This window comes from Cynara cardunculus (genome assembly GCF_001531365.2).
Source record: "Cynara cardunculus var. scolymus isolate 2C chromosome LG 8, CcrdV1, whole genome shotgun sequence".
Classification (NCBI taxonomy): Eukaryota; Viridiplantae; Streptophyta; class Magnoliopsida; order Asterales; family Asteraceae; genus Cynara; species Cynara cardunculus.
The window spans coordinates 19,942,297-19,955,626 of NC_037535.1; the positions used below are offsets into that span (position 1 = coordinate 19,942,297).

The 13,330-nt window shown below is 36.2% G+C and overlaps 1 protein-coding gene and 1 long non-coding RNA gene across 2 annotated transcripts in view; one reads left to right on the forward strand and one right to left on the reverse strand.

Moving 5' to 3' along the window:
- Positions 1-1,688: 1,688 nt before the first annotated feature.
- Positions 1,689-13,330, reverse strand: part of LOC112517173 (MADS-box transcription factor 23) — a 20,452-nt gene continuing 8,810 nt past the window's right edge. Inside the window, exons 3-8 of the mRNA XM_025124524.1 lie at positions 6,278-6,339; positions 3,466-3,565; positions 2,234-2,275; positions 2,082-2,165; positions 1,849-2,000; positions 1,689-1,770 (exon numbers count right to left, since the gene is read on the reverse strand). Of these exons, the coding sequence (XP_024980292.1) occupies positions 1,743-1,770; positions 1,849-2,000; positions 2,082-2,165; positions 2,234-2,275; positions 3,466-3,565; positions 6,278-6,339 (468 nt within the window). The 3' untranslated portion in view covers positions 1,689-1,742. The remainder of the gene's footprint in view (positions 1,771-1,848; positions 2,001-2,081; positions 2,166-2,233; positions 2,276-3,465; positions 3,566-6,277; positions 6,340-13,330) is intronic.
- Positions 2,573-7,321, forward strand: LOC112517174. Its single transcript, XR_003069644.1, has 3 exons — positions 2,573-2,656; positions 3,514-3,586; positions 7,152-7,321. It is a non-coding gene; the product is annotated as an uncharacterized LOC112517174 (long non-coding RNA).

Here is a 13,330-nt window from a genome sequence, read left to right on the forward strand (position 1 = left end):
TTTAGCAAACGAATAAACAGCCCAATAAACATAAAATCTACATGATTGTAAACGGAAAACTTCTAAAGCAGTGGCTTGTTTACAATTGTTACCATCCTTAGCTTATTAACATGCCTCATCCTAAATAACAATTCTTCTGTTATGACACTATAAAGTACAAAATTATAAACGAAAAACTTCTAAAGCAGTGGCTTGTTTAGCCCACACATTGTAAACAGAAAATCGAAATGGCATTATAAAATCTTCAAAAAGACAGTGGCTTGTTTGGGGCTTGTTTACCCCACACATTGTAAATTCCATTTAGCACCTGTTTGTTCTTATTGCAATGTAAACATAATATAATCCAGATTTTTGAACTCTTTTTCAAATCCAAGATAATGTTATAACTCCATGTGCAATATGTACAAGTTCCTACTGTATAGTGTACAACCCAGTTCAGCCTAACTATTCTGCATTTGGAKATTTTAGCTCTGCATTTTTTCTGGAGAAAAATAAACCTAACTTTACCATTTCCCTTCTCTCTTTCTCTGTAACCCACCTCCRGCTCCACCATTGTTTCTTCAGAATCTTGTTAGCTAAAACTCTCTCCATTCTTCAAAATAAAAATGGGTTTGTTTCAACCATCCACTGATTCCTCTATGAAAACCCTTCCTTCTAAATAAAAATGGGTTTGTTTCACTCTCTTTTAAAAAACCCACTTTCTTGAACCCTTTGTTTTTTCCTCTATGAAAACCCCCCAAAGGATTATTGCCTTTGTCACCTTATATTGCCGCCTAAGACGAGAGCCAAGGAGGCCGTGCCCCTTACAGGGTTCTAGCGTAAGCAGCCCCTAGCAGGGTCAAGGGGCAATGCCAGGCTGGCCATGACAAACTATCCTGACCAGAATCTACACGATACATGTCATGCTCCGCGATTAGAGATGCTCGCAACTTTCATTGCATAAAATGTACCATATACATCGCCATACGGTTCACATATCTCTCGGTCACTAAACCGTTTCTCACAGTCACTCCAGCGTAAATTGTATACTCCCATCAAGATCGCTGCAGAGTGGAGGTCTTATCGAAGACGATAAAAAGAGTTCCTTTTCATATGACTGATTAGTAATTACTGTGCATTTGGTGGCGTTAACCTTGAAGTTTATTGAGTCTTACCAATCTACATTTATTGCCTTCCATATTGTTAGGAAGCTTTATCAATATAAGTGCACTTCATGATTCTTGCATGATTAGTTTTCCCCTTTTTTGAAAGGCGAAGCTGGAAGGACATGCAATCGTCTCTCTATTGCCTAACTTGGTTCCTTCACTGGGCGTTAGATGAAGACGTTTGTGCAACCTACACTTTGTAAGATGATATTGGCTATCAGAATTTGTCTAGATTCACTTGTGTTTATCTGGGCAGACAGTTTGCTAATCGTCTTGTGGTTTAAATCTATACATTGCTGATCAATACCACAATACAGGCCTATTCACTTTAAAGAACATATGATATTCAGTGCAATCTTAAATCATACCTCTCCCTATACTTCCAATTATTAGATCTTTACTTCTTTAATTAACATAACATCACCATACAATGGTACATGGTTGATTCTTTTACAGTATCTTTGGAGTTGTTCAGCAGAATACATCATACCAACCATAGTACCTTTGCATGTATCACTCACATATCTGATCGAATCAATGATATGGCTGTTGCTTGGCAATTAGTTGATATGAGGATCCTCTGATATCGACCAGCTTTCAACTTGCTTTGGAGTTCAACTGTAACCTGGCATACGCATTAAATATATTTTTCACATGCCTGAATGTATAACCAATAAAATGAGAGTCATTCTTTGGTGTTTACCCCAATTTCATGGTTTCTACTGATATGCAGTTCTTCTGTGGCTGTGGCTGGCTTAGCTGGAGATTTATGGGTGCATGCAACTCGTAATTCTTGTGATGCATATCTGTGGTTGAGCTTTTGGTTGCTTCAGCCATGCTCCATAATTCATAAACCTGAGGTGAAGATCATCTATGTTCAGCGGTGAGAACAAAGCAATTTTGTTTTACAAAAAAAGAGCCTGTCTAGGCCAGTACCTCTTTCTGCAATTTTGTGTTTTCTTGGCGCAGGAGGTTTACTTTCTCGTGCAGTTCTTTATTTTCTTGGCCAACAAAACTCCCCTGCAACAGTTATCAATCAAAACCTGTTTCATGCATAATCTAAGGAAACAACTGTGTTGCTCTTGTACCTTGTGGTTTAATTCTTTTACTTCATCCATTAAAACTTGTTCCTGCAACAAGAAATAAGTACGGTTAGCATCAGAGACAACAGTAAATTACATTAGATTTTGGTCTTTAAGCTTGCAGTTATTAGGATTAATTATGTTTCTTGTTTCCCTCATCTACAGTAGTCGATAATCTGTATTGTGATGTAACCCACTTTTGGTTTTGGAAAAAAAGATTCTCCATGTTGGGCCAGCCACTCACCCCCACTGGCTAGCGGCTGTTACTTGCTACCTGTTTTGTCTTTGTCTGTTCGTTCCTCTATTGTTCTTGTGGTTTTTCTTTGCTGTTTGCTGCTTTCTGAATCTACTATCGATATTTTCTGCTGCCTCCTACCTGATCTGTCTCTGCTGTAGCTTATGCTGTCTGCTGCTCCAATTGAATTTCAAGTATGTTTAGTGGCCTTCTGTAAAACTCTCCTCCTGTTGTCCATCTGTTCATGCTTTCATGACTGTCTGTTTGTTCTATCGTGCGGCTGTTTACATTCTGTACCGGCTATGTGCCTGCACTGTTCCAATCGACTATTTCACTTCAGCTGTCTGCATCTGCTTTACTATGTCTGCTGTTTTGTTTTAGTTGCTTGTCAGCACTGTTTGGTTCTGCTATGCTTCTGTTACATTGATCTCTATAGTTAGTCTATTTCAGCTGGCTGACTCTAGTCTATTTCTGTTCTGGGTCATTCCTGATCTGGTGATCTGTATCCTACTGTTTCACCTGCCTGTTGCTGTGCTAGGTTTCAGTTGCTATACCTGTTTTTGATCTTTTTCTTGGTCGTCAAATGGATCAAAAGTTTTGCCTGCATATCCTCATTCTTCGCTAGTTTAATATAAATGGAAGACAAGGAAATTCTTCTATTTCTGAAGCCTGACTGCTCTTCTGTTTGTCAAGTAGGGTGTGCCCTAACTTCCTAACTTGAGGAGGTTCTGTTCTGTGGGCAAGTTCGGAAACTGTCCTCCAGATTGAGGAGGGTTAGCAGTAAATATCTTAGGTTTGGTCTTTTCGCCAGTTAGAGCTGCAGTTCCCAGTCAAGTATTTGGCCTGATTTCAAATTCTATATTATTTCACTCTATATGAGTGATATAGATCTATGTGTAATTATGAAATAAGGTTCTCTATCTTCCCGTTTTTCTAGTAACAATTGAACTGTTGTTTTTGTGGGTGACATTAACATGAAAAATGGGGGAATGAGAATTTCTACCTTCTTTTTTCTCACACCTTTTAGACTCATTTCCAGTTTGATTTCCAGCTTCTGCAGATCATTGACATTCAAACCAGAAAGTTCTTCTCCCAACAGCTGCCTGCAATAATGATGTCACTGGGTACTCCTTTTCATTGACTCTAGATGCTATTGATCAGGTATTCAAAAAAAAAAAAAAAAAGATAGTAAAAAGCAGATGAAACGATGAGATTCTAAAGTATATTAACGGTGCTGATGCCTGATTGTTCCTTGAACAATCAACTTTGTGCAACATTTATGTGGACCAGCTCGCTACTGGTACTTTGAAATGGATAAAGTATACCTTTTTCTCATTGTTAACTTGTTAGACATTTCTACATAGGGTCCTCTATGTGCACATATTGTTTCAAGTATCTCATCATGAGGGAGGTTCTTCTGGAATCTAACATTTGAATATTATCCAAATTATACATTGACTTAATGCATCAATACCAACACTAGTTATAGTTTTCTTAACAGTATTCTATATCAGTGTTTAGGGTATCTTATCATTCCTATAGGCTCTAGTTATATTACGATTTATTTTCTTTTCTATTGTTTTTAGTTCTGCTTTGGCTGCAATGCTCTTGTAGGCCAACATATTTCTAGTAGACGAAGCTTTGCATATCCGATTGTTATGTTCAACAACAATTTAAAAGGGATCTTATGATTCAAAGAATTTCTAGAGGAGGAACGCTCTAGATTGGGAGGAATTGCTACACATAATGGTCAGATGATTTCTGTTGGTATTTATAATACAAGGTATTGTATCTATGACTTGTACCCCTTTAGAGAACGTGTATTCATCCGGCTACAAGTCAGCCATGTATGATAAATATGCACCAACTTGAGAAGTGTTGTTAAGAATACAGAAACAGTCTAATTTTAGTTATCGTTTCCCTCTAGGGTTCTCATAGGCTTCATTCTGTTGGCCGTTTTGCACGCTTTGTACTCTATCTATGTCCCTTCTGTTTAATGACATTAATTCTCTTCCCAAAATCATTTTCTTGAAGGTGCAACATCGATAACACGGTTTTGTTGTCTCATTTGAATACGTTCTTATTACATGTCACTTTATCCTACATATTCCATTCCAAATGGTTGTCTTTTACTTCAAATATGTCATCATTTTACTCTACTTTTATATGCAACTTCAGTACAAGACAACTCTATTACACATTATAAATTACATCCTCAGTTATGATCTTATCGCTCTTGTTTCTCTTTAACATCGATTTGCTAGTTATATGTTTTTTATACACCGCTTTCAGTATACATTTATGAGGGTTCCAGTTAGTAGCTTGACCACTCACTTCTAATTTCTTTGAATTACTTGGAACATAAATCTTGATACTTAAAAGGGAAAAATGCGTTAACTAGCAAGGGAGTCCTGTGTTGGCTGCTGGAGGCAGGGGAGGAATGGCGCAGGGGAGGAATGGTGCAGGGGAGAGGGGGATGGAGAAGGGAAGTCTACAGTGGTGCTTAGGGGGGGAGGGGGATTAACAAAAATGAATTCTGCTTTACAAGTTGTACAAGGTATAAACTTCAAATTTCAAATCCGAAATTAAAATTAAATAAGTTTGTAAGATTCGAAAAAGCCCCTAAACTTTATATGGTTACCATCATCATTTTACTTCACTTGTTTCCAACATTGAGACAAAATTATTAAGTTTAAGAGCTCAAATTGGGCAAAAAGTTATGGAGTCATCAAACAAATATTTCGGAAAGTTGGTTGCTATTTAATGGATTTTTTCCCTATTTAAAATCCTTTTTGGCTATGAGTATGATATGTATTAGGAATGCATCCTTACCTTTGGCACTGGACTACTGGAGTGCCTCATTCAGTTGTTTGAGTTCGGAATATTAAAGTCAAATGAACATTCTTTGTCATTTGCAAATGATTAGAAATTCACTTCCATTACATGTAATGTAAGGTTTATGATTTTGGTGAATATGGTCTTTGGATGCTATTAAAGGTTATGTTCTTATCCTCGAAGACTATGTTTGAGGTAATCTTCTAAACATGCTTCATATATTTTTGCTGAATTTCTGTCATTATGTAGCCAGAATAACAATCCTTCTATGAGAAACTAACCGGGTATGCTAAAATTGAAACCCTTAAAGAAAACAAAGAGGAGATGAAACTATGACATGAATAGCATTCTTCCATGCTCTCGTGTCTTAGTTGAATCGTTCATACGCATATATTCTATATTTCCCTAAATTAACTCCTGTTTGTTTTATATCTGATGAATTAAGACATTCCAAATGTCTCACTGTTTCACACTTGTCTAGTTTCTATAAGTTGGTATTTGACACATAGTTGCAACAAATGATGGTCAAGGGGTAACTCAGCAAGAGCACCTAGCCAGTTATTGACTCTGGAAAACTTTGTAGCTTATAATCAGAAAATCATTATAAATGCACTACTCTATAACAATTTGTTTGATGTATGTGAGAGTTTCTTATTAGTCAAAAGCTAAAACATTCTTTAATTCTTCCTTTGAGTTATCATCATGTAGCTCATCTTTGCAAATCGTGGTTGTTTTCAGAAACAATCTTTCTACCTCTTGAGACAAAGGAAATGTCTGCACCCCCCCCCCCCCCTCCCAAAGAAAAAGCCTACTTCCAGGGGATACCCTGGGTTTGTTTGGTTTGGTTTGTACTGTGTAGCTCTAGCTCATCTTCAATAGGTACTCTTGCTTAAAACACTTCTTTAAAACTAACATCATTTAAGATTTATCACTATCTCACTTTGATTTAGGAAAGCAAAAGATAGTTCAGGGACTTATACCTGTGGTTTTGTTGCAAATACTGAAGCTGTTGCCTCAACTGAACTGCTTCTCCTTGCCAAAACTAGTGAGGGAAAAAAGAAATGCTTGAACATAATTATATGAACTATTATTGCTATATATACAGAAATGAGTAAGGCATGCTACTAAATATATCTTTTTAGTGTATGAATGCATGTGAAATAAAAAGTTCTTTATGTGCTTGTCCCACATTTGGCTACATGTGATAGGAGATCTTCATGGATATGAATTTTTACACTTAACTTAGAAACCTTGCATGTCAATTGGAGACAGGTTCATTTTTTATGGTGAGGTTCACATGATGGAAAACCAATACTTACAAAGTGACGATCTTTATGAATACGGTTGGGCAATTGACTCTATATAATACTACTTTCTATATGTCCTATAGTGGTTACACAGAATTCTCCTTTAGAAATATAGGATAATTGTGTAATTTTGATGCAATGTTTAACTCTAGGGTTTGATAATTTTGATCTGCTTGTAACTCTACTCTATTTATTGGTGCTTTGGTTAACAAGATAACATAATTCTGGAGACTATATTTTACCCTGAATCCCAAATTATTACATACAAAATAATATGACATCAGTGCTGCATGAGTAAGCATTGAATTAAACCATCATAAGTATCATGATAAGAATAAGATTATTGTTTTCCTACTACTGTGATCCTCATTAATTCAGGTCCTTTTCATTTACCAATTTAAGCTTTCAGCTGATCTAGTAGCAACAAGAATATTGGTTAGAAGAAAATTGCATATCTAGAAAAATCCATATGTTATTACAATTGTAATCAGTGTTCACTTTCTGATGTTCATCCATTATTGTGTTTAATTTGATTTTGTATACTTAGATTATCATAGCCTCCTTTGGGAGAGATACAAGGATGGAGAAGGAATTTGCTTCTGGTATTCATGGTGTTAAAGAAGTCCCTAATATGGATGCTCGAATATATGATCTATAAAATGTTTGAAGGCTTCGTAATGTGCATCAAAACATTTGATTATGAGACCTATATTTTCTTTATTTCAGCGATATTGCACCAAAAGTCGGAATTAAGTGTTATCTATTTTGTTCCTGGGGATGCAACTAAGTTGAAAATTTTCTATGGTAGCTATACATTAAATCTTTGGTCTTCAAGGCATTCACAAGGCAATGTGACACATCCTTGGCTCCTATTGGGTTGGTTTAGTAGAAACTAGGGTCGTTTGTCCACCTTTTTCTTTCTTCATTGTTCCAACTCCCAAGGTTTTAAGAGTTACACACTTAACTTGTTCTGGTTCAATGAACGATGATTTCTGATTGTCGTCATTCATCCTTACTGGTTTGAGCTTGAGCGAACTAGTTTGAGCTTGAGTGAACTTGTTTTACTCCTGGGAACATCACTTTTTAAGTTCGTAGGGATTTCATCACTCTGAAAGCAGTAACTATAGGAGCTCAGACACTTGTATTTTAATTGTATATTTAGCCAGACTACAACATTCCTGATGTTGGAAAATTTTCAACTTTCTTACTATTCCCGTTTTCCCCAATCTTCTTGGAGTCACCATCAGAGGTTCATAATCATTGGGGCTTAAAATTGTTGCCTCACTTTGACCAGAATTTCTACCCTCATCACCTCTCCTTGGTAACACTACTGCTACGAGGAGTGCAATAAATTTATAAACTCACATTTCTGGAATGGCTATGATTTATCTAAGCCTTCCCACTACTGGCATATTATCCCTGAGAGACACATCCATTATGCATTACTTTCATCTGGAACAGTTCTTTACTATGCAGATGGTGTAAATTCCTTTCATGTGTGACAAATGCATGCATATGCAAGCACCCCCATTATGATCTCCATCATGCAAATAACTAGTACCTAACTAAACAAAGCTCTCTTTATTTACTACTCCAGTTTAATCTTACCGTCTTGGTGTAGACTCTTCCTGTGCCCTGTAAACTGGTGTTAAAAGCTCCTTCATCTCTTTGTTGATCTCTTTTACTGTTACTACAAGTTCAAGACAAACGAACTATCTTTCAATGGGATTGTTCTGAGGCTTGAAAGTTGAACATCCCTCTAACATCTGGTGATCACTGTGTGTTCCTGTTCAATTTCTGCAAACATAAACATAAAGAGTATTAGCTGAACCTTAAGTGTAGCAAACTGAAGCTATTTCAACAAAATAGTGATTCAGCATCTACTCTTTTGTCATCCACAATCCATCCCTCCATAATATTACCGAATTAATCTTAGGTGGAAATCATCTTCTAGTTGACATGAATTCGCGATCAACTTAAGTTGTAGCTTTCACTCCAAATATATGGGGTTAAGCTAGAAAGGTGAGAGGTAACACCCATCGTTAGATTTCCTGCCTTTTCCTTCTTTAAACGCTTCCTTAGTAACATTCTGAATTGCCAACTGCTTCTATTTAGCTTACTTTTCCTAATTCTTAATTTTCAAGACTTGAATTCAGTCCTCACTGATGCATATCCAAGCTATATTCCTTATTTCCTCCGTGATACCATCCACCATCTTCCACATGTTCTTATTCTTTCCATTCTATAGATCCCTGTTTGACCATTCATCGACCTTGCCAATCTGCATTGCAGCCAGTTGTTTTTTTTCATAACCTACTCCTTGATTTTCCAGCTTTTCCACTTAACAGCATCGCAGGCTTTGCCGTTAGCCTGTCCAAAACTTTCCTTTTAACTGGTTTTCCTTATAAGATCTTACCACTTCTGTGGTGTATATTGCCACTTAACCCACCTTGCTATCTGGTTCATACACATGCCTCTTATCTGGCATTACTTGAAACACCGTCAGTCTAAATAAATAAAAAATGCCAAGGGATACAGGTATTAGAAAATAAGCTAGACAGTTATTATGTTCGGTAGTTATTGACAGTWACTATGAACAGACGCAATGGTTCAGTCTATATGTATATATATGTGTCGTATGTATTYTGTAAATATTGATGTAAACATCAGATTCGTATATGAATAAAGTTGCAGTATTGTGGTTATCAATTCTTTGTATGTTGTGTTAATCTTCCCAACAAACTGGTATCAGAGCCCATGGCTTTATCAGGTAATGGTTTGCAACCCAAATTACCGAAACTTAATGGTAGAAATTACCATCAATGGAACATTCAGATGAAAGTCTTGTATGAATCTCAAGATCTTTGGTCCATCATTGAAAATGGATTCGTTGAACCAGATGATATTTCGAAATTAACAACACAGGAACTTGCGGATTTAAAAGAAATACAAAAGAAAGACAGGAAGGCGTTCTTTATATATCAAGCAGTGGACGAAGTGATATTTGAGAGAATCTCCAATTCGAATACATCCAAGCAGGCCTGGGATACGTTGAATAAGACTTATAGAGGGGAATAGAAAGTCAAATTGGTTCAGACACTAAGATGCGAATTGGAGATTATTACAATCGAGTAATTCTCCTTGTTAACCAGATGCGTATTAATGGTGAAATCCTTGAAGATACCAGGATCATAGAAAAGATTCTTCGAAGTCTGACTAGAAAATTCGAATATGTGGTGGTGGCCATAGAAGAATCGAAGGATGTCTCAACCATGACATTAGAAAGTTTTATTGGAACTTTGCAGTCTCATGAGTTAAGCCTTAAACAATTTGACAACACAAGTTCGACATCATCTGATCAAGCCTTTTAAGTTCAATCTACAAGTTTAAATTGATATGATAAACAGAAGACTAGTGATCTCGGTAAAGAAAAAAATGTCGAAAATACAAGCAGGGAGAAAGGAAAAGGGAGACCTTTGTCATAAATACAATGTTATCATTGTTTAAAGTTTGGACATATGAAAAAATTCTGTAAAAGGCAAATTGCAGAAGAAAAGGGTGCTAGTTTTGTGCACAAACAGGATGAGAATGATCATGAGACTTTATTTATGTTGTTTGGTTCTCATGATGAAACAGATGATTGTTGGTACCTTGACAGTGGGTGTAGTAACCATATGCCTGGTAATAAGGATTTGTTCGTGTTTATTGATGAATCCTACAAAAAGGAAGTGCGTACCGGTGATGATAAATGGCTAAATGTGAAAGGGATTGGTGATGTTTCGGTCAAAACAAAGAAGGGCATCAAGAAGATTCAAAACGTTTATTATGTGCAGGGTTTAAAACATAATCTTTTGAGCATTGGGAAACTCTTAATGAAGGGATATGATCTGCATTTCAAACAAAACATGTGTGAAATTAGAGACTTGAATCATAATCTTCTGGGAAATATTAGTATGACTTCCAACAAAATGTTTCCTTTAAGATTTCTTGAAGATTCACCTTTTACATTCAACAATTGGCTCAACTTTGGCACAAAAGACTTGGATATGTTAATTTTGGTTACCTGGATCAGATGTGTAAATAGAATATAGTAAGAGGAATGCCTAAACTATCTGTGTCAAATGAGGCCTGTGAGAGTTGTGCTCTTGGAAAGCATTCAAGGAATTCTTTTCCACAAGAAAAGGTATGGAGAGCCTCACAACCTCTTGAACTTATACACACAGACGTGCGTGGTCCTATGAAAACATTATCTATTGGCAAAAATAGGTATGTCCTAACTTTCGTTGATGATTATAGTAGAAAGCTCTGGGTTTATTTTTTGAAAGAAAAATCGAAAGTTTTTGAAAGATTCAAGAACTTCAAAGTTTTTGTTGAAAAACAAAGAGACAAGGAGATTAAAACTTTAAGATCAGATTGTGGGGGAGAATATAATAGCCATGTTTTTAAAGAATTTCTACAAAATGAAGGCATTTTACATCAGTTTACTACTCGCTATACACCCCAACAAAATGGGGTGGCAGAGTGCAAAAACCGTACATTACTTGAGATGGCAAGAAGTATGTTAAAAGAGAAGAATTTGCTAAATGAATTATGGGCTGAAGCAGTTGAATGTGCTGCCTACATCTTAAATCGTTCACCCAACAAAAGTTTGTCAAATATTACTCCACAAGAGGCATGGAGTGGTTACAAACCAATCATTTGATTTTTGGGTGTCTAGCATTTTCTCATCAAATAAGAAATAATTTAGATGACAAATCTGAGAAAGTAATCTTTGTTGGTTATAGTGAGAGATCTAAAGCATACAAGGTTTATAATCCTATTACTAAGAAGTTGATTGTAAATCGAGATGTGATATTTCATGAGGATAAGTCTTGGAATGGATTATCTGCAAATACTGAGCAAAACACACCGGTTATGGATGAAGAAATCGAGGAGAAAAACAGAAATGAGGATGAACAAGATCAACCCATTGCAATACCTATTAACACACCAAACTCGGCATCTTCCAACAGTTCTTCATCAAGTTCTCCCTCATCCAGAATTCGACCAAGAAAAACGAGATATAGTTGATTTTGTGTTATTTGCAGATGCAGATCCGCTAACATTTGATGAAGCATTCAAAGAAGAACATTGGAGGTTGGCTATGGATGAAGAATTTAAATCCATTCAGGAGAACAACACATGGAGTCTGGTTGATCTTCCAAATAATCATCAACCAATTGGAGTCAAATGGGTGTATAAAACAAAGATGAATGCGAAAGGAGAAACTGATAGATACAAGGCAAGGTTGGTAGTGAAAGGATACAAGCAAAAGTATGGTTAGATTACAAAGAAGTGTTTGCCCCTGTTATACGACTCGAAACCATCAGACTTGTGTTAGCCATTGCAGCCCACAATGATTGGAAAGTCCATTTAAAATCTGCTTTTTTAAATAGAGTACTAGAGGAAGAGGTTTATGTGGATCAACCTCTTGGTTATGTGAAGAAAGGAGAGGAAGGCAAAGTTTATCGATTGAACAAGGCCCTATATGGGTTAAAACAAGCTCCACGGGCTTGGTATAGTCGCATTGACAAATATTTTGTTGAGCTTGGTTTTCTGAAATGCACATATGAGCATACTCTATATATCATGAGAGATCAAGGTAATATTCTAATTGTTTGCATCTATGTTGATGATTTAGTGTTCACAAGTAATGATCATAGTTTAATTGAAAGCTTCAAAGACTCCATGAAGAAAAAATTTGATATGACTGATCTTGGATTTTTAAGATATTTTTTGGAAATTGATGTCACACAAGAAAGAAATATGATCTTCATATCTCAACAAAAGTACGCTATGGATCTTTTATCTAGATTTAACATGGAAGATTGTATTCATTTATCTACACCTATGGAATATGGATTGAAGCTCTCAAAAGCGGATCAAGAGAAGGTAATGAATAGTAGTTCGTTTCGTAGCATGATTGGCAGTTTAATGTATTTAACTGCCACACGTCCAGACATCATGTTTACTGTTAGTAAAATAAGTCATTATATGGAGAATCCTAAGGTCAGTGACTGGGAAGCAGGTAAAAGGATTATGAGATACATCAAAGGAACTAGCCATCTAGGAATTATCTACGGTAAAGCCAAGAACTTAAGCCTAATGGGATTCAGTGACAGTGATTTTGGTGGTGACTTTGATGATAGTAAAAGTACATCAGGCTATATTTTTAGTCTCGGATCAGGAATTATATCATGGCAGTCCAAAAGGCAAAAGGTTGTAGCTCTATCGTCAACCGAAGCAGAATATATCTCTTTGTCAAGTGCGGGTTGTCAAGCATTATGGCTGCGGGCTGTCCTAAAAGAGATTGGTCAAGATCAAGGGGAAGCAACTATTATATATTTGACAACATGTTTGCAATTGCTCTATCAAAGAACCCTGTTTATCATGAAAGAAGTAAGCACATAAGAATAAAATATCATTTTATTCGTGAACTTGTTGAAAGTGGAGAAATTGTGATTCAGCATTGTGGAACAAAAGAACAACTAGCAGATATGTTTACCAAAGCACTACAAGTTGGGGCCTTCGATCTCTTCAAACAGAAGTTAGGAATTGGGTGTGTCTAGCTTAAGGGGAAGTATTAGAAAATAAGCTTGACAGTTATTATGTTCGGTAGTTATTGACAGTTACTATGAACAGACGCAATGGTTCAGTCTATATGTATATATATGTGTCGTATGTATT